Source organism: Excalfactoria chinensis, chromosome 27 (assembly GCF_039878825.1).
Source record: "Excalfactoria chinensis isolate bCotChi1 chromosome 27, bCotChi1.hap2, whole genome shotgun sequence".
Classification (NCBI taxonomy): Eukaryota; Metazoa; Chordata; class Aves; order Galliformes; family Phasianidae; genus Excalfactoria; species Excalfactoria chinensis.
In genome coordinates, this window is record NC_092851.1 from 467,866 (window position 1) to 493,602 (window position 25,737).

General features: G+C 58.2%; 6 protein-coding genes and 1 pseudogene across 10 annotated transcripts in view; 5 read left to right on the forward strand and 2 right to left on the reverse strand.

Annotated features, from left to right (window-relative positions):
• LOC140263082 (class I histocompatibility antigen, F10 alpha chain-like) overlaps window positions 1-25,737 on the forward strand; it is an 80,700-nt gene that overhangs the window by 1,692 nt on the left and 53,271 nt on the right. The window lies entirely within an intron of this gene.
• Window positions 1,278-7,174, forward strand: LOC140263034 (zinc finger CCCH domain-containing protein 11A-like; annotated as a pseudogene).
• LOC140263076 (class I histocompatibility antigen, F10 alpha chain-like) lies at window positions 7,896-9,887 on the forward strand. The gene is made up of 6 exons (XM_072357817.1): window positions 7,896-8,001; window positions 8,111-8,374; window positions 8,601-8,873; window positions 8,964-9,236; window positions 9,310-9,411; window positions 9,529-9,887. Exons 1-6 carry the CDS (start codon window positions 7,959-7,961, stop codon window positions 9,555-9,557), a joined length of 984 nt encoding a protein of 327 aa, XP_072213918.1. The 5' UTR covers window positions 7,896-7,958; the 3' UTR covers window positions 9,558-9,887.
• Window positions 11,848-16,488, forward strand: LOC140263121 (class I histocompatibility antigen, F10 alpha chain-like). Its single transcript, XM_072357871.1, has 9 exons — window positions 11,848-11,938; window positions 13,869-14,408; window positions 14,518-14,781; window positions 15,012-15,284; window positions 15,374-15,646; window positions 15,720-15,824; window positions 15,942-15,974; window positions 16,134-16,167; window positions 16,314-16,488. Exons 1-8 carry the CDS (start codon window positions 11,848-11,850, stop codon window positions 16,157-16,159), a joined length of 1,605 nt encoding a protein of 534 aa, XP_072213972.1. The 3' UTR covers window positions 16,160-16,167; window positions 16,314-16,488.
• Window positions 16,498-21,920, reverse strand: LOC140263037 (antigen peptide transporter 2-like). Of its 4 annotated transcripts, XM_072357770.1 has the most exons (11): window positions 21,848-21,920; window positions 21,196-21,303; window positions 19,638-20,337; window positions 19,069-19,199; window positions 18,793-18,998; window positions 18,329-18,526; window positions 18,126-18,254; window positions 17,674-18,036; window positions 17,440-17,599; window positions 17,229-17,365; window positions 16,498-17,144 (listed from the first exon to the last, which is right to left on the reverse strand). In XM_072357770.1, exons 3-11 carry the CDS (start codon window positions 20,237-20,239, stop codon window positions 16,965-16,967), a joined length of 2,106 nt encoding a protein of 701 aa, XP_072213871.1. In that variant the 5' UTR covers window positions 20,240-20,337; window positions 21,196-21,303; window positions 21,848-21,920; the 3' UTR covers window positions 16,498-16,964. The 4 variants fall into 4 exon arrangements, with proteins under 4 accessions (XP_072213871.1, XP_072213869.1, XP_072213870.1 ...); XM_072357768.1 differs by lacking the exons at window positions 21,196-21,303; window positions 21,848-21,920 and adding an exon at window positions 20,687-20,735; XM_072357769.1 differs by lacking the exons at window positions 21,196-21,303; window positions 21,848-21,920 and adding an exon at window positions 20,666-20,733.
• Window positions 20,809-22,593, forward strand: LOC140262991 (uncharacterized). The gene is made up of 4 exons (XM_072357725.1): window positions 20,809-21,207; window positions 21,444-21,603; window positions 21,675-21,811; window positions 21,953-22,593. Exons 1-4 carry the CDS (start codon window positions 20,809-20,811, stop codon window positions 22,286-22,288), a joined length of 1,032 nt encoding a protein of 343 aa, XP_072213826.1. The 3' UTR covers window positions 22,289-22,593.
• Window positions 22,159-25,214, reverse strand: LOC140263054 (class I histocompatibility antigen, F10 alpha chain-like). Of its 2 annotated transcripts, none has more exons than XM_072357788.1 (8): window positions 25,040-25,214; window positions 24,344-24,613; window positions 23,841-24,113; window positions 23,482-23,754; window positions 23,301-23,408; window positions 23,160-23,192; window positions 22,968-23,000; window positions 22,159-22,825 (listed from the first exon to the last, which is right to left on the reverse strand). In XM_072357788.1, the coding sequence occupies exons 1-8, from the start codon at window positions 25,212-25,214 to the stop codon at window positions 22,665-22,667; spliced, it is 1,326 nt and encodes a 441-aa protein (XP_072213889.1). In that variant the 3' UTR covers window positions 22,159-22,664. The 2 variants fall into 2 exon arrangements, with proteins under 2 accessions (XP_072213889.1, XP_072213890.1); XM_072357789.1 differs by lacking the exon at window positions 25,040-25,214 and adding an exon at window positions 24,723-24,856.

The window sequence follows — 25,737 nt, forward strand, 5'->3', positions numbered from 1 at the left end:
GCTTCCCTGCAAATCCCCACCCAACTGGGCTGACACCCAGCTTCCATAACCAACCACGCACTGAAGCTGAGCTGCCCGCACCCACATCCCAACCCGCTCCTCTACAAAACATCTCCACTTAATTCAAAAGAAATACAGCTGGGTAAATGTGCTCGTCTTCCTCTAGCATGTTAGTTGAAGGACACAAATAAATCCCCATCCCTTCTTGCAGTTCTCTGCAGGACAAAGGCAGGTCAGCAAACTGGAAAGTGAGAGCAGAGAATAGATGGTGCTGCTTGGTGCTCAGGAAGGCAAGCTGCAAAAGCAATGGGATGCTTGCTTTGTGCAGTCTTCTTTAGGCAAGGGTTGAGCTGATGGCAGCACTGGTGTGTGTGCACTGAGCCCCCAGCTGCTGTGACCTCAGTGTAGCTGGAATTCTTTTGCCCAGAACAAGCTTGAAATCTCACGACACAAAAACTGAACTGGCATTCTGGTGCAGAAAGACAGTCTTTCCAAATGGGAAGCAAAGTGCAAAGAGATGTGCCGAGTGCTGCGGAGTTACTCCCTGTGCACAGCTCTCAGGGCTCCGTGCTTGGTTTCTGGTTAGCATTTGGGCTGCTGTGCTAACAGATGTGTCTGGGGTTCTCTTGTTTCCAAAGGGAAGGGCTCGTAAGGAACGGAGGGACGTGAGGTATTTCTAGTGCACTTGATGCTCCCGATTCCAGAACCCTTCCCATTGTGAGCAGAACAGAAGTGCTGAGCTGGGTGGGTGTTCCACGGTGCAGAGTCCAGAGCCGTGTTGGTGCCCGGCGTCTGTGCTGGGCAGCACTGAGGTTGTTAGGAGCATAGGAATGTGCCAGAGAGGAATCTGATGGGAAGGTACTAAAGGTAACAAGGCAGCATTTCTATCGGGATTGGAGGAGGGAAGGAAACTTTGCCATCCAGTTGGAGGGGCTCCATTGGAGGCCTTGCAGCCGTGCACCCCCAGGGGCTCCGTGCTGAGTCAGGCTGATGTTCCTCTAGTTTGACCAGCGTTGAGGAGGGCAATGTTTGGAAACAACTGCTCCTGAGAGACTGATGGAACGAACAGGAGAAAGCTGGGAAGATGGGTGGGCATTCCTCATTCTTTTCTGCTTGTTGCTGTTTTGCTCAGGGTTCCTTTTCAACAGAAGATTGCGCTGATCAAGGCACTAGAAGACGCTCAGTGCAAGGAAGCACGAGCCAGCTCTTTGAGAGAGCAGAGGAAGAGCTGCACAGAGATCCCCGAGAGCAGAACTGCTTCTGGGAGCTCGTCCAGCATGTCGAAGAAAGGAGAGGATTGCTATTTCTACTTCTATTCCACTTGTAACAAGGTCTGCTTGGCTTGTTTCCTTCATTTCTTTCAGTTCTTCAGTTCAGAGGACGGGGTGCAATAGGTAGAAGCATTACTGATCTTGGGCAAACTGAATAACTCATTGCATTGAGCAACAGGGCAACTGGCTACAAATGAGCTCAAAGCACGGCCAGTTCTCAGGTTGTACTATTGCATTTTCCTCTCTGTGTTTCCATTGGGTTCCAGGGAGACAACTGTCGCTTCCGGCACTGTGAAGCTGCTTTGGGCAATGAAACCATCTGCACGCTGTGGAAGGAGGGCCGCTGCTTCAGGAAGGTCTGCAGGTTCAGGCACATGAAGATCCAGGTGAGTGTTGGCTGCTCAGAGTTCATCACCAGACCCACTTCTCATTGCTTCAGCTGGGCTGAATGGGCTTGTACAGATTAGGTTCATTTGCTTTGAGATGAGGATGGTTCCTATTGTGAAGAGGGGGCTGGGAGGAAGCAGAGGGAAGAGTGCTGAATGGCATTGGTAAATCAGAGCAGGACATTCCTGTAGTAGATCCCAACAGTGTTCTGTCCACAGCTGCTAAAGAAGCACATGCATCAGACAGGCATTCTGCAAGGTGTGTTAGTTGAAGCCCTTCTCAACTGGTGTCCTCACCCACAGCATGCTAGGAAAGCTGAGTGAGCCCGGTGCTCCCAGCCTGCGCACGCTTCAGAGTGGTGTTGGAGTGCTGCTTTGTGGCAGTCTGCTCACTGGCATCATCTGCAGCTCAGTCTCCCTTTGCAAATCTGAGGTCCGCATGACCAGCAGCTTTTCTTCCTTTCCGTCCTCAGAAAAAACGCAGTGAGATTCCCTGCTACTGGGAGAACCAGCCAGGAGGCTGCCAGAAATCCAACTGTGCCTTTCATCACACCAAGGGACGGCACCTCAATGGGCTTTTCTTACCACCCAGCCAAAGTGAGTTGGTCTTGGTTAGGGACGAAAGATGAACTCTATTGCTCACAGGTGGGTGTAGTGTGGTCAAGAGTGCCAGGGAACGTTCATGGTGACCTGATAGATGGGTGCCCAGCTGAACTTTGGGTGCTTCTGAGAGTTCAGTTTTGTCTTGCCTGCTCGGCTTATCTCTGCTCCTGTGGCCTTTGCCTTGCAGGTTGTTTGCCTGCAATGAAGCTTTGACTGGGTGACAGGGAGATGAATGTTGTGTAGGGGGGGATTTCTTTGTTCCCAGAGTAGCCGGTTGGATGGGCAACTGGAGACTCAGCATTGATCCGTGCGGGTTTTCAGCCTTGCCTGCCATCTTTGTGCAGTGCTTGTAAGGTTAGGATGCAAGTTTTTCATTCCTGATGATCCTTTCCTTCCTGTAGCTGCGCTGCCAAGTCCAGCAGAGTCTGCAGGTGACGATCTGAAGGCAGCTCAGCCAACACTGCAGCAGAGCAAGCTTTCCGTGCAGTCCAATCCCTCTCCACAGTTGAGGGCAGTGATGGAAGGGGACAACTCCAAGGATGTCCCAAGCCCTAAACATCCTGCAGCTGGAATCAATGCTGCAGATGGTGATGCTGATGGTGAGTGTGGTTGCTGCTGCTTTGGATCTTGAATGTGGATTTTGATCTTATGGTTGGAATCTTAGACTGCTTCTGTGGGTTTACCAGGTAAGTACGGCTGTTGAAATAAGGAACCCATCTGTAATCACTAGGTTTGTCCTTAAGAATATGAACTGTGGGCTGAAGTGTCATTGTATGAGCTCCATACAGGTGGGAAATCGGATTGAATTCCTACTGCGTAACTGAAGAGGCTGATTGTTTCTTTCCCTCTCCAGACCAGCTTGCTGAGAAGGGAGAAGAAACAAAACCAGCTGTCCGGCAACCAGCTGAAGAAAAGCAGGATGGATTGCAGATCATTTCCACTGGGAAATCAAATGCCGATACCAAACAAGGTATTCCAGGATGAATCAGAAGAACTTGCCAATTCACTCCAAAGCAATTCATTGCACAAACACAACAGAACGTAGGGTTGCTGACAGGGTTTCTTATGGCTGCTTCTGAGCAGGAGGCAGTTTGCAGAGCTGTGGTCCTCAGCGTGTGCCTCTGTCCCTCAGTCTCATTCACTGCTCTGTGTTCCCAGATGACACTTTGAATGCTGGAATCAAAACACCTGAAGGAACCAAAGGGAAGAAACAAAAGGACAAAAGAAAACAACCAAGCGGTGAGTTCATGTGCCCTACTTTGTGATCCTTCTGATCACAGCCAGATAGCTGGCACTGTGTTGGGGAATAGAGCCGTTCACAGAAGGGAACCTTGATCTTGCACTGCTGGTTTTGGAGCAGCAGTTGCTGGTGGCTGGGAGCTACATGAGAGATAGACTTGGATTTTTAGCTGGGGGTATCGAGCTACTTCAGCATGCAACGTGGTGTTTGAGATCCAGACAGCTGCTCTTCTAGATGGGAACTGCAAGAGCAAATTGGAGGCCAGTTAGTCACCTCTCTTATGGACGTGCAGTGGTTGTTGCGTATTGGACAGCGATGAGTAACAAATGCGCTTTGGTCTTTGTGACGGTTCTGTCAGGTTGGTTTTTGTTGTTGGCAGTGGCTTTTCTTTTCCTGGTTGTAAACACTGTCTGTTTGTTCCCTTGGATCAGAAGGGCCTTCAGGAGTTCCTGCTCATCCGCTCCAATCTCGGACTGTTCCTGTGCCAGAGGAGAAGGTGCGGACAGTGGTCAGAACTGTGACGCTGTCTGCAAAGCCGGGTAATGCTGAGTACCTTTGTTTGCATTTGGTGGCTCCTAAGTGGGATGGATCAATAACAGTCAAGGTAGTTGGGCCATGTTAGTCTGCTGGTGCTGCTGTCCAAATGGTGTCTTTTGGGTGTCTGTTTGTTGGGTGGGCAATGAGCTGACAGGACAGTCATTCTGTTGGCTGCTGGTTTCTGTCAAAGAAGCCCTTTGTTTTCCTTTGTTTTAGGGCAGGAGCTCGTGGTTCGATTGAATCCTGCTGAGAAACCTGGAAAACGGAAATCCTCTGTAGGTAAGGGCTGCTTGTGAGCTGTTGTTTGGCTGCCTGCACGTCAATGGGAGGGCAGTGCTGAAGGAGGAGGGAGGAAAGTGTGTGGTGGGTCTGTGATGACTCCAAGTGGCACACAAGTGTAGCAGCTGAAAGGTGAATCTGAGAACATCCCCTTGGAAGAAACCAAGTTTGTGGTTGACTGTTGTAGAAACCTTTCTCCCAAGAAATGAGCTGAGGAATGTTGTTGTTTTCTCTCTGTAGCTGATGTCAGCGGCCTTCCGCTGAAGCGCAGCCTTGCAGAAAGGCTGGGGAAGAGGATCGAGGTTGGCAGAGCAGCAAGGAGAGGTAAATGGTCGTCTGTGTTTGCTGCACAGATTCTCTAGGCTTTCTGCTTCTTCTTTCCTGGCAGCGTTCTCTTTGCGTGCTTGCTGAGCTCTTCATCCCTGGGATCTGAACTTCTTTTTCCTGCCCCGTTTGGAAACGGGAGCACAGAGCTGGCATTGATGCAGCATCCCTGCTTTGTTCTGCTCTGTGGTTGAAGGCGTGAAGTCTCTGAAGGAGAGACAGGGCCGTACTAGTGCTCAGACAGATCATAAGCAGGTATGACATCCTTGCGTTTCTCCTTTCTTGCTGCTGACAGAGAAGGGTGCCAAGCCAGCAGGGGAGATCCACGTGAAAACTCTGGAAGAGATCCGTCTTGAGAGAGCTCATCAGCGAGGAGAAAGCCCAGCTGCCCCCCAGGCAGAAGGGTGCTGTAAGGTGGAGGATCCCAGCTCCGGGCTGAGGCCTTCCCCTGCAGTTCCCATGCAAACCTTGTGGGAAGCCCTGGCTGAAAGGAAACACAAAGGGCTGGAAGAAGAGAAGCCAAAAGGAGAAGAGCTGCTGGCTGAGAAGAGAGCTGAGGGTGAGCGCAAGAAGCGGAGACTTGTCCGTCCATCTGTGCCTGGCCAAGTGAAACTGGAAGAGCCAGCGCGTCCAATCAAGGCATTGGAAGAAGTGCGTGTTAAAAGCTTGGAAGAAATCAAGCAGGAGAAAGCCCTGCGGATGCAGCAGAGCGGGGAAAAGGTGCCAGCAGCAGCAGCACAGCCCGGGCCTGCCCCAGCAGGGAGGAAGTTGCTGCGCATCACAAAGCCAGCAGGTAACCAGCTGCTTTACTGTCTGCTCTGCTCAAGTGCTGCCCCTGTCAAGCAAATGGAGTTGGCTTCCAACTGCCTGGGCTCTTTCTTACCAAATGCTTGGGTAATGTCTGGACTGCTGCTGTCTCCTCTATCTGTGCTTTGGTATTGAATGGGAGGCAATAAGAAGATGGAGGAAACACGGGCACTCAGGTTTCTTGATCTGCTTGCTGTTGACCAAGGGATTTTCTTTTTTCCTTGTTTGAAAGCACCTGGAAGAGAAGAGGAAAAGACTGTGGAACAGAGCAGGGCTTCTCCCAAAGCTGTCTCTGCACCCGCAGTGGTGAGTCCCCATTGTTAATTGCACACGTTTGAAACAGTGTTCCAGTGTTTCCTTCATACACTCTCCCTGGTGTTTGTTCTTAGTTTGCACTTGCTGTATTACTTTGTAGCCCTCGGATCAGAGCACACCAAATTCTAAGGCTCAAGCCAAGAGCCTCGAGGGGACAAGAAAGGAGAAGCTGCAACTGAGAGAAGCAGAGAAGCTGAAGGAGGACGTGGCTGCTGTGCCAGCTGCTGTGCCATCTGCTGCTGAAGAACCAGTCCAAGGTAAAAGTCTAGAGGGACCGTGTATTGTTTTCTCCTGCTGTAGGGCTGTTTCCCTTGTCCTCTGGAGGCACAATGGTAGCAGCTCTCTCTTCTTCCTGTAGCCAAGTGCCAGGTGTGTGTGAAGCCTTGGGATGGCAAAGCCAGCACCCCCAGGAAGCGAGCACGGAAGAGGAAGGCTGCTGAGATCTCTCGCTCTGCTGTGGCAACTGGGAAGCCTCTGAGTAGCACTGAAGATGAGGAGCCTCCAGCTAAAAAAGCAGCTTTGGTAAGGAGGGGAGGAAGCGTCAGTGCTGTCCTGGTCAGGCTCAGCCTGAGATGCAAGTGCTGCAGAAAGGGTGGAGAACTGAAAGGTTGTGCAGGTTTCCTTGCAAAGCAGTGGCTGTGTGCAGGATGCTGGCTGAATGGCAGTGTGTGCACAATGCTCTGCAGCCCTGGGATTCCTGTGTGGCGTGAAGGGATTGGTCCATTCCTGCTGCGTTGTTGCAAAGAGCTGAGGTGCTCTGCAGCCTTCCCGTGGTTGTTGACGTCCTTCAGGAGCCCCTTGGCCCCCCGTGTTGGGTTCAGGCTCAGCAGTGCTGAAGGAGAAGCGCTGCAGAGGAAGGATCTCCTGAGGAATCCTTGACTTTGTCTTCCTTCTTGCCAGGCTGCTGCTCCAGCCCTGCCGGAGGTCAGCCTGCTCACCAAGCCTGGCACAGAGAAACCCCCCAGCAGGTGAGGAGCACAACTTCTTTTGCTTAAGCACTTTGTCTTGCCGTCAGCCAGAAACTCTTTGCTGTGTGGGAAGGATCAGGGGGTTGGGCTCAAGAATGCCCAAATCCAACACAGGAATAATAAGTACCTCCAGTTAAGAGATGTTGTGTGCTGATTGTTCTCCTCCTTGTTCTCCCAAGCCTGGAACTGCAGCTGGGAAGCCAAGCAGACTCTGTGGAGCAGTCGGAGGACTCGAGTTCAGCTTCAGCTTCTTCCCAATCGGCGGCCAAAGCGCAGCAGCTGAGCTCCACTGGGGCTGGGAAGACCCCCTTATCTGTAGAAGATGACTTGGAAAAGTTCATGGGGGAAATCTCAGGAGGGAACCTGGAAGCAGAAATTGGCTTGGACCCAGGGAAGGATGTGGATGAGCTCCTTCTTGAACTTGATGAGATGATTGACAGTTGAACTGCGTAGTCTTATAGTATGGAAAATAACACAATTAAAACCTTTTCTTTGTGGTTGGATACCCCAGGGTGATGCTTTTCTAACGGAGCCCGGAGTTCTGCCAGCTCTTGAGTTTGGTTTGTGTCTGCTTTTGTTTTTGACTTGAAGCCTTTCAATCAACTTATTGACACCGTGGGGGTGGGAGGGAGCAGAGTTTTTCTCGTATTTTGGCACCAAGGATGAGGGATGGGCGGGTGCAGCCCTGCCTTGCAGTTATCAGCAGTGATGCAGCAGCAGTGTGTGGGAATCCAGTGTTGTTTCTGCATTTAGAATGAGAATTTTTTATATTAAGGGCTCATTAAATAACTGCAGCAATTTGTAGTTCTTAGGTAGAAGTCGTAGGTACAAAGAGTCCTGACCAAAAATGATTGAGGATATTCCAAGAAATGGAATGCAGAACGACTCCTGCTCACTGCCCCCGTCCCTCAAGGCAGAAGCCCTCGTTCCCCCCCGGGGTAGTGACAAGGCCGGGCTGGGGACAAAGCCCGGGTGCCCCCCGGTGCTCGGTGGGCAGGGGGTTTCCCACACCGCGCCCGTCCCAGCCCCGCAAACGCACCGCTCAGCGCTGTCGCGTCACACCCTGTAAGAGCGCGTTCTGCCTGACTCCCGGTGACGTCACGCACGCTCACGTTCACCATTGGCGAAACGGAGGCGGAGGAGCCAATGGGAGTGCAGGGAGGGTCCGGCAAGTCCCAAAAGCTGAAGGTGCGTCGGTTCCCGGAGCGCAGCGCTGTGGCTGTGCGGGATGCTGGGGCTGCTGCTGTGCGCCGTGTGCGGGGCGGCGGGCGGTGAGTGCGGCCGGACCGGGACCCCTCCGTCCCCGTAACCCCACCCCGGGGCTGTGCCCGTGGGACCCCCACCCGCGGCTCACGGCCCCGCTGCGCTCCGGCTCCGCAGAGCTCCATTCCCTGCGGTACTTTACTACCTCAATGACGGATCCCGGCCCCGGGCTGCCCTGGTTCGTGTCTGTGGGGTACGTGGACGGCGAAATCTTCGTGCACTACGACAGCACCACACGGAGGTTCGTGCCCCGAACCGAGTGGATGGCGGCCAACATGGACCAGCAGTACTGGGATGAGGAGACGGAGGTCTCACAGGGCAATGAGCAGATTGACCGCGGGAACCTGGCTATTGTAGCACGGCGCTACAACCAGAGCGGCGGTGAGCACGGCCGGCACCGCGGCTCCGTGCTGTGGGATGGGGCTCCATGGCGCAGTGCCGCCCGCACCCCCCAGGGCTGGTCCTGCCCGGCGGCACCGTCCCGGGGCTGCCCGTCACAGCCCCACCGAGCTCGGGGTGCTGCGACCCGGGGGGACCCAAAACCCATCCCCACTACAGTGGGACCCCTGGAGCCGGAGGAGCCCCTCATCCCCTGGCTGTGTTTCAGGGTCTTTAACATGGCAGCGGATGGGTGGCTGTGACATCCTCGAGGACGGCACCACCCAGGGGTATGTGCAGGAGGCCTATAATGGGAGAGACTTCATTGCCTTCGACGAAGACACGATGACGTTCACTGCAGCGGTTCCAGAGGCAGTTCCTACCAAGAGGGAGTGGGAGGAAGGTGGTCATGCAGAGTTTTGGAAACATTACATGGAGGAAACCTGTGTGCCATGGCTGCGAATATACGTGGAGCACGGGAAGGCAGAGCTGGGCAGGACAGGTGAGGGGGGGGCTGCGGTGTGGGGCTGGAGGTGGTGTGGGGGCTCAGCGTGGGGAGCTCAGCCCGGCCCTCCCTGCCACCCACCTTCAGAGCAACCCGAGGTGCGAGTGTGGGGGAAGGAGGCCGACGGGATCCTGACCTTGTCCTGCCGCGCTCACGGCTTCTACCCGCGGCCCATCGCCGTCAGCTGGGTGAAGGACGGCGCGGTGCTGGGCCAGGACACCCACTCGGGGGGCATCGTGCCCAACAGCGACGGCACCTACCACACCTGGGTCACCATCGAGGCGCTGCCGGGGGACGGGGACAAGTACCAGTGCCGCGTGGAGCACGCCAGCCTGCCCCAGCCCGGCCTCTACTCGTGGGGTGAGTGAGGGGATGTGGGGCTGGGGGGCTCCGGGCTGCCCCTTCCCCTGCTGACGGCCCTGCCTTCCCTCAGAGCGGCCACAGTCCAACGTGGTGCCCATCGTGGTGGGGGTGGTTGTCGCCATTGTGGTCATCGTGGCTGGCGTTGGATTCACCATCTACAGATGCCACGCAAGTAAAAGTGGAGGGGTGTAGGAGGACAGTGGAGGCTGTGGGGGGGTCTGGGTCTCCCTTGGGTACCCCCAGCCTGGCTGTGATGTGAACCTGTGCTGATGCATCTCTCTGTCTGCAGGAGAAAGGCTACAACGTGGCCCCCAGTGAGTGATGAGGGCAGCACTGTCCATCACCTCTGCCCAGTGCCAGGGCAGCGTTGGGGTCCCCACTTTCTCCCAGAGTTATCCTTCCTGGTTCTTAGGGCTGCTCCATGCCCCACAGTGAGCACAGGGCTGGCGCTCATGGATGTGAGAGTTCTTCCTTGTTGAGTGCTCAGGGCTGTTTATGAGCGGAAGATGTGGCCTGGGATGCAATAGCTCCTGCTTGGTATGGGAAAATTGGGGAATGAAGCCATCGTGCCCTGTGAAAAACAGGATGCAGATGGGTATCCCTGCTCCCTCTTACCTGCTGGCAAGGCCCAGAAGATGGGAACAAAGGAATTTCTGCTGAGATCCCAGAGCCAGAAGTTTCCACTCCAAGGAGAGCTGACTCAGCTACTTTGTGTTTGAGCTGTCTCTCCAAAGAGAGCTGACTTGACCACTTTGGACCTATTTATAAGTTGGTGCTACCATTGGAAATTGTTGTCATTGTCACCATCATCATCAGTGGAACAACTACGCCTGGTGACCCACCACTACTGAAGATCAATGACTGAACTACAAACCTCAATGGATCCATGGTGCTGACTATCTCCCTCTTGCTTCCTACAGAGACTCCTTGCTTCTATTTAATATTTATACTATTGCCTGCCTTCCCTTCCCCATCCCCCTACACCATAATAGTGTCCGTCCTCCCCTTCCCCATCTCCCTGATAAAGTCTTGTAATAAACCGGTGGTACCAACATTTGAACCATTGTTTCTTAATCTCACACCAGGTATCCATATATCAAAGAACCTTGCCTCCCTCCTATAATCAGGAGTGAGACAATGGCTCTGCTTATCTTACAGGCCAGGAAGGTGAAACCAGCAACTCTATCACAGCTGCGGTGTGGGGCTGGGGGTTGGAAGGGGTCCCTGTGCTCCTTGTGGTGCTGCACCAGGGCTGGGCTGAGACTCTGCAGGGAACAGAGGGTTGGGATGTGAACACGGCCCTAAAGGACACCATCTCTTCTCCTCCACACAGGGAGCAACCAAACCATCTGAGTGCTGTGCTTCAGCCTGCAAGGAGCCAACTGGCCACATGAGCATTTGGGGTCAGTGATGGACACAGCCCCATCCTCTCTACCTCTCACATCTCCCTCTGCTTCCTATGCTGTTCTGCTTTGCCTGTGCTGCTTCCCGTGAAATATAATGTTGAGTTTTTCAGTGCTCATTCTGCCTGCATTCTGCTCTGTGCTGTGCTTGGGGATGGAGTGGGTGAGGGATCCTTGGCCTGGTTTGGCTGCTCAGGCTGCTGAGTACCCGCTGTCCTCTCCTCTTCCCCACTCCCTGCTGCTCACTGACCACATGTATTCCCCCATCCCTTATCGCCTCCCCTCTGTGACCCCATGCTGATGGTTGTCTGTACCCCATATGAGCTGGAATGTGGTCTCCTTGGTGCTCATCTCACCTTCCCTGCATATACCGACACAACAGGATATCCTGCAGCACTTCCCTTCCCCCCCCTTCCCCCATCCTACTGCCTTTCCAATCCTCACCCACAAACATACCCACTCCACATCCCTCCTCCCACCCTCCCCCACGCTCGTGTCCCTGCTGTGCTCCCTCCGGCTCCGTGATGCCCCCACACGCAAATAAATACGATTGTTCTGCTGCCCACCATCCCTCTTCTGCTTCATTTCCAACCCCCCCGCCCCCGTTTGTTGTTATTGGGAGCTCCGCTCTTCCTGCTTGTGGGGCTGTGCGTCCCTCCCTCTCCCTGCACTTCTTACATCTCCGGGACTCCCCGCCCTGACATCCCAGCACCGCCCGGCTACAAACACGCGGCTTTATTCCCACTTCTGCGTCCCTCCCCCGGCCCTGGTGGCACTCAGTGGCACCGCAGTCCATGCAGCGGCCGTTGCGTGTCACACAGCAGCGATCCCGCAGCGCGCCCGGCTCGCCATCCACGCGCCCACGGCACAGCTCTGCTGGTCCCTTGTCGCCGTCCCGGTGTCCCCACCTCCACCCTCAGCGTCCCCATTCTCAGTCCCAACGCACGGCGTCCCCATCCCCCCTCCCGCAGCCGCCGCCCCCTGCTGTCCCCATCCATATCTCCCGCTATCCCTCCCCCCTGCTCCCTCTGTCCCCCTCCTCCGTCTCTCCCTCTTGTCGGTGAGTGAGTGCGGCCGGACCGGGTCCCAGCCATCCCCGTATCCCCACTCCGGGGCTGTGCCCGTGCGACCCCCACCCGCGGCTCACGGCCCCGCTGCGCTCCGTCCCCACCGAGCTCCACTCCATGCGGTACATCCAAACAGCGATGACGGACCCCATCCCCGGGCTGCCCTTGTACGTGCTTGTGGGGTACATGGACGGCGATATCTTTTGTACTACGACAGCACCACACAGAGGTACGTGTCCCGCACCGAGTGGATGAAGGCACCTGGAGCTGTGGATCCCGAGCACTGGGAGAGGAACACCCGGATCACACAGAGCACTGAGCAACATGGGCTTGTGAGCCTGGATACGCTGCAGGAAAGATGCAACCAGAGTGGGGGTGAGCACAACCAGCACCACTGCTCCGTGTTGTGGGATGGGGCTCTATCCGCAGAACTGCCCTATAAGGTGAGACTAATACAAGGATGGTGGTTGTAAGGTAGAAATAATACAGAGATGGTAATAATACCTGTGCTCCCTCAGCTGACCCCACACTTGCCTCAGCTGATTAATCAGAGCCTCAGACTGTGATTACCAGTTTCCCATACACCTACCTGTTCATCTGTACTAAACTGCAAAGGCTTCAGAATGTAAACTTCCTCACTTTTGGCCAGTGGCTTCTCTTACCAGTTCATCACTTACTGGAGTTATTTCATTTGTTACCAAATCCAGTGCTGCCTTTTGCACTGGATACTTTTCTGTTCAGGGAGAGTGGAACCCTCCTGGACCCTGCCAGCCCCCTCCCCCGGGATAACACGTTTCCTGGATCTCTGCAGATCAAGGCTATTCTGGCTTCCAATGTTTTGCTTTTGTCCCCATTCACATCACAAGCCATGGAGGAGGTGTGGGGAGGGTTGGGTGGTTGTGTTCTCTTGCCAGCACTTATCTGCTTTGGCTGGGGCAGGTCACTGACTTTGGTATTTTAACTCTCTGTTCTTCTTTAACCTTTTTGCTGGTGGTTGTTGTTATTTGTTTGTCACAATTCCTCTGTTCGTACCCTCTATTACACCTGCACGTAACATGAATAATTCCACTTCCATATAGCATTAATGTTCACACATCCCTATAGCATTAACAATTCCACACCTATTTAGCATTAACTATTACATTTCCATACACCATTTGCATTTATACTCTCATATACCATCAACATTTAGCAATCACAACAACAGCGACAATAACCAGTACACTTTATCCTAAGCATTCTTTCTCTCCTCCAAGTTATCAGCAGAAATGGACCTTCCCATTGACCCGATTCCAAATTCCTTCATCTTATCATATTTTTTCCATGCATTTTCACTCTTTCCTCATTAACTGGAACAAAGTGAGGGCTACCAGCTGTCCCCCGTCATCACATCCTCGATGTAAAAGGTTCAATACATGTGTCGTTTTAGCAAGCCTTCCTGCTAGAAGTGCCTTCTCCATTCCCTCCTTCTTGCTTAAGCAGCAGAGATTTAAGGATGAATATTGTCCGCTGATACCACTCGGCTGGTGCTGACACTTTACACAGAGGGTCCCTGTTGATCCAAACCCTGCAGCACCCCTTTCCATGGGCGCAGCTGGCACCGGCTGTGCCTGAGAATCCATCAGTCGAGCAATACAAGTGCCGGCCAGTGATTCCCATGGAGGCGTGGCTGTGACTGTGCATCACAAGTCCTGCAGGACTCTGTACAATAACGCTTCCCAACGTGGCTCTCGATCCGAGGCTACGATAACTTTCAACATATCTGCATCCCCGGCTTTCCTAGCCTCCCTCTGAACAGCTGTGCGTACATCACGCAAATCAGGAGGGGGCAAATCCGTCTCTTCTTTAGGGTCTATGAGGCCGGGATCAAAAGGGAAACCGGGATCCTTGGGACGTGAGGCAGTAAAAACCTCATTCGATGGTGGGAGCGGGGCAGCCGACGGCACTGTGGGCCGATCTGTAGAGCGACCAGCTGCTCCCTTACCCTCAGGCAGACTGGGGGTGTCAGGTTGCGATCTTAAGCGGCTCTTTAGAGCTTCAATATTCCGGGCTCTTGTCGGGTCTGCGTTTTAGTGACCTGGATACGGGTCATGTGTCACCAGCATTAAGCTGGAGACAACAGCGAACTGAGATAAGCCACTGACTCCCGGTTGGAGCAGAAATCCCAGAGGTTTCCCTCGCCCTCAGTGCCTCTCCGTGTCCGACGGCTCCGTGCTGGAAGGATCGCTCCGTGCACCCCACGCCTGAATCCGGGGACGGGGTTCATCGCAGCCCCCCGGCCGAGCTCCGACCTACGGGTCCCTGCCTTCCCATCGCCCCTCGTATCCCCGATACCTCCGACAGAGGCCCTCGGCCCCCTCCCCTGGGTAGGGACACGGCCCCGGTGGGGACACAGCCCGGGATGCCCCCGGTGGGCTGGGGTCGGCTCCGCTCCGCTCCCGTCACCTCCCCCGCTACGCACTTTCGCTTTCTCGTCCCAAAATGCGTGAGCGCATTCTGCCTGGCGCCCATAGACGTCACACACGCTCCCGTTCACCATTTGCGAGGCGCAGGCGAAGGGAGTTCGGGGAGGGTCCGGGAAGACCCAAAAGGGGAGGAGCGGGGTTGCGTTGAGGGTTCTTGTGGTTCCCAGAACGCAGCGCTGTGGCTGTGCGGGATGCTGGGGCTGCTGCTGTGCGCCGTGTGCGGGGCGGCGGGCGGTGAGTGCGGCCGGACCGGGACCCCTCCGTCCCCGTAACCCCACCCCGGGGCTGTGCCCGTGGGACCTCCACCCGCGGCTCACGGCCCCGCTTTCCTCCGTCGCCGCAGAGCTCCATTCCCTGCGGTACTTTGAAACGGCGATGACGGATCCCGGCCCCGGGCTGCCCTGGTTCTTTGAGGTGGGGTACGTGGACGGTGATATCTTCGTGCACTACAACAGCACCGCGCAGAGGTACGTGCCCCGCACCCAGTGGATTGCGGCCAACATGGACCAGCAGTACTGGGATAACCAGACGCGGTACGCGCGGAAAGCTGAGCAGAATCACCGCGTGAACCTGGTCAATTTAGCACGGCGCTACAACCTGAGCGGCGGTGAGCACGGCCGGCACCGCGGCTCCGTGCTGTGGGATGGGGCTCCATGGCGCAGTGCCGCCCGCACCCCCCAGGGCTGGTCCTGCCCGGCGGCACCGTCCCGGGGCTGCCCGTCACAGCCCCACCGAGCTCGGGGTGCTGCGACCCGGGGGGACCCCAAACCCATCCCCACTACAGTGGGACCCTTGAAGCTGGAGGGGCCCGTCACCGCGTGCCTGGCTGTGTTTCAGGGTCTCACACGGTGCAGCGGATGGCTGGCTGTGACATCCTTGAGGACGGCACCACCCGGGGGTATTATCAGTATGGCTATGATGGGAGAGACTTCATTGCCTTCGACAAAGACACGATGACATTCACTGCGGCGGTTCCAGAGGCAGTTCGCACCAAGAGAACATGGGAAGAAGGCGGTGATGCTGTGAGGAACAAGCTTTACCTGGAGGAAGCCTGTCCACAGTGGCTGCGGAGATACGTGGAGCACGGGAAGGCAGAGCTGGGGAGGACAGGTGAGGGGGGGCTGCGATGTGAGGCTGGAGGTGGGGTGGGGGCTCAGCGTGGGGAGCTCAGCCCGGCCCTCACTGCCGCCCACCTTCAGAGCAACCCGAGGTGCGAGTGTGGGGGAAGGAGGCCGACGGGATCCTGACCTTGTCCTGCCGCGCTCACGGCTTCTACCCGCGGCCCATCGCCGTCAGCTGGGTGAAGGACGGCGCGGTGCTGGGCCAGGACACCCACTCGGGGGGCATCGTGCCCAACAGCGACGGCACCTACCACACCTGGGTCACCATCGACGCGCTGCCGGGGGACGGGGACAAGTACCAGTGCCGCGTGGAGCACGCCAGCCTGCCCCAGCCCGGCCTCTACTCGTGGGGTGAGTGAGGGGATGTGGGGCTGGGGGGCTGCGGGCTGCCCCTTCCCCTGCTGACGGCTCTGCCTTCCCCCAGAGCGGCCACAGTCCAACGTGGTGCCCATCGTGGTGGGGGTCATCACCGTTGTGTCCATTGCCATCATGTCTGGCACTGGATTAATCATCTACAGGCACCATGCAGGTAAAAGTGGAGGGCTGTAGGAGGACAGTGGGGGCTGTTGGAGGGTTAGGACCTCCCTTGGGAGCCCCCAGCCTGGCTGTGATGTGAACCTGTGCTGATACATCTCTCTGTCTGCAGGGAAGAAGGAGAAAGGCTACAACATGGCACCCAGTGAGTGATGAGGGCAGCGCTGTCCCCCACCTCTGCCCGGTGCCAGGGCAGCGTTGGGGTCCCCACTTTATCCCAGGGTTCCCCTTCCTGGTGCTCGGGGCTGCTCCATGCTCCACAGTGAGCACAGGGCTGGGGCTCATGGCTCTTCTTCTCTTACAGGCCAGGATGGTGCATCCAGCAGCTAAATGCACAGGTGCGGTGTTTGGCTGGGGGTTGGGAGGGGTCCCTGTGCTCCTTGTGGTGCTGCACCATGGCTGGGCTGCACTGGGAGATCCCCAGAGCAAAGGGTTGGGATGTGAACACAACCCTATCAGACACCATCTCTTCTCATCCCCATAGTGAGCAACCAAACCGTCTGAGTGCTGTGCTTCAGCCTGCAAGGGGCCAACTGGCCACACGAGCACTTGGGATCAGTGATGGACAGAGGCCCATCCTCTCAACCTCTCACATCTCCCTCTGCTTCCAATGCTGTTATGCTTTGCTTGCATGGCTTCTTGTGAAATAAAGCGTTGGGCTGTTTTGTGGTCAGCCTGTCTTTATTCTGTTCTTTGCCGTGCATGCGGTTGGGGTGGATGAGTGGACCTCTCCTCATCCCTCCTTCTCCCATCCTTCACTCTTTGTTCATGGCTCCATCACACACTGCTACCCTCCCTCCTCCCCTTTGCACTCCCTGTGCTATCTACACCGCTTTGGCATGAAGACATGGTTGGAAAGTACATCCCACTTTGGGCTGAGCTGTGCTTCCCCCCCTATAACCCACAGTGCTGCCACAGCCCTATTTTGAGGACAGACACCCAGCTTCCATAACCAACCACACACTGAGGCTGAGCTGCCCACACTCTACATCCCAACCCGCTCCTTTACAAAACATCTCCACTTTATTCCATACAAATCCCAGAGCATCCCTCTCTTCATATCTTGTAGCTGGTAGCAGAGACACCCACAGCTCTCCATGTCCCATCGCATCCCACTCCAGCTGCCCTGTGCTCCTCAGTGCTGCAGCAGCCGGCTGTAGGGTCCAGCGCGGGTCCTCAGCTCGGTGGGTGTCCCCATCTCAGCCACCGTGCCGTGCTCCAGCACCACAACACGGTCTGCCTTCTCCAGCATCCGGGGTTGATGGCTGATGAGCAGCACCGTCCGGTCCCCCCCGTTCCGTACCCATTGCTGTAGCTGTAGGACACACCGCTGCCCATCAGCACATGCTGCATTGCTAGACCCCCCCTCCCCAACCCCCACACGCTGCTCAGTGCTCACCATCACATCGCCGTCCCCATCCAGGGCACTGGTGGCTTCATCGAGGATGAGGACGGTGGGACGCCGCACCAAAGCGCGGGCGAAGGCGATGCGCTGCTTCTGCCCTGCCGACAGCTGCCCCCCTCTCTCCCCTACATCTGTAGGATGGGGGTGGGGATGAGTGTGGTCAGACACCTGGGTCCCCCCCCCCATCCATCTCCTCATCACTCACCGGTGTCGAATCCTTGCTCCAGCGCAGAGATGAAGCCCAAAGCACCTGCAGCTCTTGCAGCTGCTACGATCTCCTCCTCCTCACAGTCCTCCATCCCATAGGCAATGTTATCCCGAATGGAGCCGGAGAAGAGCACGGGTTCCTGCCCCACCAGTGCCACCTGCCCCAGGGCAGAGGCTCAGCACCAGCACCACTCAATGCAGCCACATCTCCCCCCACACCCCACCCCCTCACCTGGCGGTGCAGGTAGCGATGCTCATAGTCCCGCAGCGGCACCCCATCCAGCAGCACCTCCCCAGCCTTGGGCTCATAGAATCTCTCCAGCAGTGCCACGCAGGTGCTCTTCCCGCTGCCATTCAGCCCTGCCAACGCTGTCACCTCTCCGGGGCGCAGCTCAAAGGTGACGTCTTGCAGGACGAGGTGCTCGGGGCGAGCGGGGTAGGCAAAGGACACCCGATGGAAGGTGATGTGGCCCTGCAGCTGGGTGGGCACGTAGGTGCCACCAGTGCCCACAGCTCGCTCCCGGTCCAGGTAATCAAAGACCTTGCATGCAGCTGCTGCATTGCTCAGAAGGTCACCGTAGCAGTATGCCAGCGCCTGCATGGAACAGCACCCGGTGTGGGTACACAGGGATGTGACCCCAATCATGGGGATCCAGTGGCAGAGGACTCACTGCCCAACCTCACCTGCACGCAGCTGCCAGCATTAGTCTGGTAGAGGATGAAGGCAACGAGGCCGCCAGAAGTGAGGGTCCCATCATGGAGCTGCTGGTGCCCACAGTACAGCACCAGAGCCTGCACAGCCAACTGCAGCGCCTGCAGAGATGGGGCTGAGCAGGGATGCCCCCATCCCACCCGGACACAGGGGTGTCCCCTCGTGCCAGCCTCACCCTCCGGATGAGAAGGAATATGGCCTTCTCTGTGTCCCTCTGGTCCCGCAGCTGTAGGGTCTTGTCCAGTGCCTGTCTGTAGCGGCGCTCCTCCTCTTCCTCGCCATTGAAGACCCGTACCGTCTCAATGGAAGAGATGGACTCCTGCACTGCTGCTCCAGTGTTGGCTGCTGCATCCAGCACGGCCCGCTGCAGCATCTGGTTGGGGACAGTGGGTGTCAGCACCCATAGGATGGCCAAGTCCTCACCATCCCACTTTCATTCCTGCCCTGCTCTTCTCTGCCATCTCATCCCCATCCTGCTCTCTCCACTCCCACTGTTCCCATCCCATTGCAGCTGACCCCATCCCTGCCATCCTGACCCCACAGTCCCCACCTCACTATCCCCACTCCCACTGCTCCCTTCCCATTGCCATTGTCTCCATCCCTGCCAGCCCATCCCCACCATCCCATTCCCTCCATCACCTGGTGCCGGCTGTCGTAGACTTTCCGTGCGGCGACAGCGAGCGGCACTTCGAGCAGTGCCAGCAAAGTCAGGCGTGGGGACAAGCCCAGCATGAAGGCACAGAGCCCCAACACCTGCCCCAGCGTCCGCAGCATGACATTGATGTTGAGTGTCAACACGTTGCTCGCCAGCGTCACGTCGGTGGTCAGCCGGGAGGACAAGTCAGCTGCGGGGTTGAGTGGGATGAGCTGGGAGTACGGCATAGGGAAAGGGACAAAGGTGTCCCCAATCTGTACCTGCTGTGGTCTTCTGGAAGAAGGCGAGGTCTCGGTAAACCAGGCTGGAGAAGAGCTGGTCGCGGGTGCGCAAAACGAACCGGTACCTGATGAAGGTGAAGAGCCCACCGCGACAACCGGCAAACAGAGTGCTGGAAAGGAATTGGGGGTTGACCACAAAATACATCAGGGGGGTCAATGGAGAGCTCAGAACCCTTCAGACAATTGCCAAGGGTCAATGAAGAGCCCGAAAGCCATCAAGCAACCACCAAAGGTCAATGGAGAACCCAGAACCCAGCAGGCAACTGCTAGGGTTGGAAGGGGTCTGGGAATGGAGACCCTAAAAGCCATCAGACCAACACTAGCAGTTGGAGGGGTCCAGGGACAGAGATGCCCACATTCATCAGAAAACCAATAGGGGTTGGCTACATATGGGGATGGAGACTCCAGATGCCCTCAGATGACCACCGGGAATGGAAAGAGACCCCCAAATCCATCAGATGACTACCAGGAATGGAAAGAGACCCCCAAACCCATTAGATGACCACCAGGGGTGGATGGGGTTTTGTGGAGGGATACAGGATCCCTACCTGCTGGCAGAGGCCAGGCACATGAGGCCGACAGCAGCAGTGAAGGCGGTGAGCCCATCCCCCTGTCGGAGGACATCCAGGGCCTTCCCAGTGAAGTAGGGCACTGAGGTCTCACTCAGTGCAGCCAAGGCGAGGAAGACGAAGGCACAGCTGAGGAGGGGCCACTCAGGCCAGGCGAGGGCCAGCAACCTCCTCAGGGCCACCCAGGCCTCTGCATCCTTTGCCCCCACAGCCGCAGTGGGGGCCAGGAGGCTCCAGGTGAGCAATGCCACCACAGCTGTCCCGTGGGTCAGCACCAGCCAGGATGGTGTGGCCGTGGCCAGCAGCACCGGGGTGGCTCCAGGCAGCCCCATGTAGCCCCGTAGGGTCAGGAAGATGGCTGGGGTCAGGCTCAGCAGCACTGCAGCCCCATGGGGTTCTTTTGGGGCCAGCAGCCTCCCGGCCCCCCCCAGCACCAGGAGGCGCAGTCCAGCCTCCAGCCAGGAGCCCACTCGGCCCAACTGGGCCAGTGCTGGGAAGAAGTGGGTCAGGACCAACATAAGGGCCAGGTCGGCCAGGAGCAGCGTGCACGACAGGCGCAGAATGTGGGGTGGCACGGCCATGGCTGCGGGGTGGAGACCCCCAGAGCCTCTGGTGCACAGCTGGACTGGGTGGGCTCCCTGGGGTGCTCCTGGTGCAGGTCCTCAGCTCCTCTCAGTGCCTGGAACACACAGCAGAACTTTGAGAATGGCCCCCAGTTCCAGCCTGGCTCCCCTATAGCCCTGCCTGGAGCAAACACCAGCAGCCACCAGACTCTACCAGCCTCCTTCAGCCCCACACCAGTCCACTCCAGACCCTACCAGCCCCCCATCAGTCTCTCAAATGCCCACTCCAGCCCCCCACCAGCCCCCCTCAGTCCCCCTCCAGCCCCCTACCAGTCCCCTCCAGCCACCCACCAGCACCTCACCAGCCCCCTGTAGCCCCCCTCTAGTCCACTCCAGCCCCTCCCCAGCCCCTCCAGTCCCCCACCAGTCCACTCCAGCTCCTACCAGCCCCCTCCAGCCCCTCACCGCTGCCGCTCCCCATCTCCTCCCCGCTCCGCCGTTACTTTCGCTTTCCATTGCCCCTCCTCTCTCCGAACTAGCCTTTTCCAATCTGCCTGGCAACTGATGACTCCACACCGTCTCGACCAATGAGCGGAGCCGCTGCTGCATCTCCTCAGCCAATGAGCGACTCTCTCGTTTCCGAGAAGCCGCGGCCGCTGCCGGGCGTTGGGATCGGAGCCGGAGTGGGATCGGGGGCTGCAATGGGGGCGATGGGCGCAGGTCGCCGCCTCCTCCTCTCTCTGAGCCCCGAGAGCCGGCGCTGCGCTGCGGGGATGGGTCTGATGGCGGCTTCAGCGCTGGGTACGGGGCGGGGGGAGTGGGGGTGGGATAGGAGTAGGGAGGTGCTGGCCCTGCTGGGACCCCCAGGCTCAGGGAAGAGCACTCTGGTGGCCCTCGTGTCCCGCCTGCACCAGCCCACAGCCGGACGCCTGCTGCTGGATGGACACCCCCTCCCCACCTACCAGCACTCCTACCTGTGCCGCCAGGTGAGCCACCGCACGTCCCCACGGCTCCTGGTTGTCCCTGTGGGTCGCCGGGTGTTCTTGCATATCAGCAGCCATCCCCGTTGGGTCACCAGATGTCTGGGTCCACAGGCATCACCACATTCCCCACCATATCCCCGCTGGATCCATCCCCAGCTGGCCCCGATCCATCCCCAGCCACCCCCACCCCCTCCACAGCTGCATCCCCGCCGTGTCCCCAGCTGTCCCCTCTCCTGCAGGTGGCGGTCGTCCCCCAGGAGCCGCTGCTCTTTGCCCGCTCCCTCCACGCCAACATCTCCTATGGGTCGGAGGGCTGCAGCCGGGCTCAGGTGACAGCGGCCGCCCGCCGGGTGGGAGCCCACAACTTCATCACCCGCCTGCCCCAAGGCTACGACACAGGTACGGCATCCCCGCTCCGTTCCTGGTCCCCTCTGGGGTCCCCTCCCATCCTGACCCCCTTGTCCCCGCAGAGGTGGGCGAGTTGGGGGGCCAGCTCTCCGGGGGACAGAGGCAGGCGGTGGCCATTGCCCGTGCGCTGCTGCGGGACCCCCGTATCCTCATCCTGGACGAGCACACCAGCGCCCTGGACGCTGAGAGCCAGCAGCAGGTGGGATGTCCCCTACGTCCCCGTGTCCCCACATACCACTCAGCCCTGCGTTCCCTCCGTCTGCGCCCCCACTCGTGGTGTCCCCTCGGTCCCTGGCTGTGGCTGTGGCCATCCCCCAGGCGACCGTTTCTCCTCCCGCAGGTGGAGCAGGAAATGCTGGCAGCCAGAGGGACGGGGCGTGCAGTGCTGATGGTGATGGGAGGGGGGATGGGGACGCCGCGCGTGTTTGTAGCCGGGAGGTCCCGGTGCTGTAAGAAGCGCAGGGAGAGGGAGGGACGCCCAGACCCCCAAGCAGGAAGAGCGGAGCTCCCAATAACAAGCGGTGGGGAAATAAACCAGAAGAGGGCTGGAGGACTCCAGAATAATCATATTTATTTGGGTGTGGGGGCGTCACGGAGCTGGAGGAAGCACAGAAGGGACAGGAGAGCGTGGGGAAGGGTGGGAGGAGGGATGTGGAGTTGGCAAGTTTGTGGGTGAGGATTGGAAAGGCAGCAGAATGGGAGGGGAAATGCTGCAGGACATCCAGTTGGGTGAAGATATGCAGGGAGAGCTGAGAGGAGCACCAAGGAGAACACATTCCAGCATACAGGGATGGCACTGAGAAAACCAAAGCACATCCAGGATGGGGAGCAGACAGCCCATCAGCATGGGGTCACAGAGGGGAGGTGATGAGGGATGGGAAGGACACACTGGGGGCAGAGAGCAGAAGGGGGAGGGGAAGAGAGGAGGGCAGTGGGTACTCAGCACCCTGAGCAGCCAAACCAGGCCAAGCTCCCCTCACCCACTCCATCCCCAAGCACAGCACAGAGCAGAATGCAGGCAGGCTGAGCACAGAACAACCCAACACTTTATTTCACAAGAAGCCATGCAGGGAAAACATAACAGCATAGGAAGCAGAGGGAGATGTGAGAGGTTGAAAGGATGGGGCTGTGTCCATCACTGATCCCAAATGCTCATGTGGCCAGTTGGCCCCTTGCAGGCTGTAGCACAACACACAGATGGTGGGGTTGCTCCCTGTGTGGAAGAGAAGAGATGGTGTCCCATAGGGCCATGTTCACATCTCAAAACTCTGCTCCCCACAGAGGCCCAGCCCAGCCCTGGTGCAGCAACACAAGGAGCACAGGGACCCCTCCCAACCCCCAGCCACACACCACACCTGTGCTTGAGTTGCTGGATGCACCATCCTGGCCTGTAAGAGAAGAAGAGCCATGAGCCCCAGCCCTGTGCTCACTGTGGGGCATGGAGCAGCCCCGAGCACCAGGAAGGGGAACCCTGGGAGAAAGTGGGGACCCCAATGCTGCCCTGGAACCGGGCAGAGGTGATGGACAGCGCTGCCCTCATCACTCACTGGGAGCCACGTTGTAGCCTTTCTCCTTCTTCCCTGCAGACAGAGAGATGCATCAGCACAGGTTCACATCACAGCCAGGCTGGGGGCTCCTGAGGGAGCCACAAATCCCCACCAAAGCCCCCAACATGTCTCCACTTTTACCTGCATGGTGTCTGTAGATGATGAATCCAACACCAGTCACGATGGCGATGGCCGCAATGGTGACGACCACCCCCACCACGATGGGCACCAAGCTGGACTGTGGCCGCTCTGGGGGAAGGCAGGGCCGTCAGCAGGGGAAGGGGCAGCCCGGAGGCCCCCAGCCCCACATCCCCTCACTCACCCCACGAGTAGAGGCCGGGCTGGGGCAGGCTGGCGTGCTCCACGCGGCACTGGTACTTGTCCCCGTCCCCCGGCAGCGCGTCGATGGTGACCCAGGTGTGGTAGGTGCCGTCGCTGTTGGGCACGATGCCCCCCGAGTGGGTGTCCTGGCCCAGCACCGCGCCGTCCTTCACCCAGCTGACGGCGATGGGCCGCGGGTAGAAGCCGTGAGCGCGGCAGGACAAGGTCAGGATCCCGTCGGCCTCCTTCCCCCACACTCGCACCTCGGGTTGCTCTGAAGGTGGGCAGCAGTGAGGGCCGGGCTGAGCTCCCCACACTGAGCAGCCACAGCTCCAGCCTCACATCGCAGCCCCCCCTCACCTGTCCTCCCCAGCTCTGCCTTTGCGTTCTCTATGTGTCTCCGCAGCCACTGCACACAGGTTTCCTCCAGGTAATGTTTCCATCCCTCAGCATAATCACTTTCCTCCCACTCCCTCTTGGTGGGAACTGCCTCTGGAACCGCCGCAGTGAACGTCATCGTGTCTTTGTCAAAGGCAATGAAGTCTCTCCCATCATAGGCAACCTGATGATACCCCCGGGTGGTGCCGTCCTCGAGGATATCACAGCCATACATCTGCTGCACCGTGTGAGACCCTGAAACACAGCCAGGCAGGGGTTGAGGGGCTCCTCCATCTCCAGGAGTCCCACTGTAGTGGGGATGGGGTTGGGGTCCCCCCGGGTCGCAGCACCCCGAGCTCGGTGGGGCTGTGACGGGCAGCCCCGGGACGGTGCCGCCGGGCAGGACCAGCCCTGGGGGGTGCGGGCGGCACTGCGCCATGGAGCCCCATCCCACAGCACGGAGCCGCGGTGCCGGCCGTGCTCACCGCCGCTCTGGTTGTAGAGCCGTGCTACAGTGACCAGGTTCACGCGGTTATTCTGCTCATTGCCCTGTGCGATCCGGGTGTTCCTGTCCCAGTACTCGGGATCCACAGCTCCAGCTGCCTTCATCCACTCGGTGCGGGGCACGTACCTCCGCGCGGTGCTGTCGTAGTGCACGAAGATTTCGCCGTCCACGTACCCCACCTCAAAGAACCAGGGCAGCCCGGGGCCGGGATCCGTTATCGCGGTGTGGAAGTACCGCAGGGAATGGAGCTCTGCGGGGCCGCAGCGCAGCGGGGCCGTGAGCCGCGGGTGGGGGTCCCACGGTCACAGCCCCGGGGTGGGGTTACGGGGACGGAGGGGTCCCGGTCCGGCCGCACTCACCGCCCGCCGCCCCGCACACGGCGCACAGCAGCAGCCCCAGCATCCCGCACAGCCACATCGCCGCGCTCCGGTAACTGCCGCACCCCGCGCCGCTCCTTCAGCTTTTGGGACTTCCCGGACCCTCCCCGCACTCCCATTGGCTCCTCCGCCTCCGTTTCGCAACGGAGCAAGCTGAGCCCCAACAGCATCACTACAGTGGCCACAGCCACCATCAGCGTCACCTCCAGAGTCAGCCCAGGACCTGTGGGGGCACAGCCAGCAGTGACAGCCAGCAGGGACACCGCTGTCCCCATGTCACCCCCTGGACCCCAACTCACTCCAGTCCTCCAGGAGGGGCTCCTCCAGGCTGGCGTGCTGCACTGAACACGTGTAGATGTCCCCAGCCTTCGGGGCCACCGAAAGGGTGACCTGTGTCTGGTAGGTCCAGTTCCCATTGGGGATGGCTGACATGGGTGAGTGGTCTCCGGGCCCCACGACATCCCCGTTGTGCATCCAGATGATGGTCACCTCGGGGGGGTAGAAGCCCCACACGTGGGCCTCCCCGCACCCCCCCCTCCTTTTCTTAACCCCAGCGCTTGGACAGAGAGCAGGAGCCGCAGCCATTGCTCCCTGCTGCCCTCTCACGCATCCCGCGGTGCTACAGCAGCTCCAGCACGGAGCGGTTCTGGGAGCCAAGAAGCGCCGCTGCCGATCCTCAACAGCCCCACCTGCTGCTGCGGATAAGAGGAACGCAGGCTGCTCGGCACAGCATCGCGCTCTCGCCAGCAAACAGCGCTGGAAGTCCGGCAAAAGAGAAACTGATAACTGCAAGGCAGGGCTGCACCCCCCCATCCCCCATCCTTGGTGCCACATTTGGTCCAAAGTACCAGAAGAATTCTGCTCCCTTCCACCCCCACATTGTCATTAAGTTACTTGAAAGGATTCAAGTCAAAAACTAAGCACACACAAACCAAACTCAAGAGCTGGCAGAACTCCTGGATCCTTTAGAAAAGCATCACCCTGGGGTATCCAACCA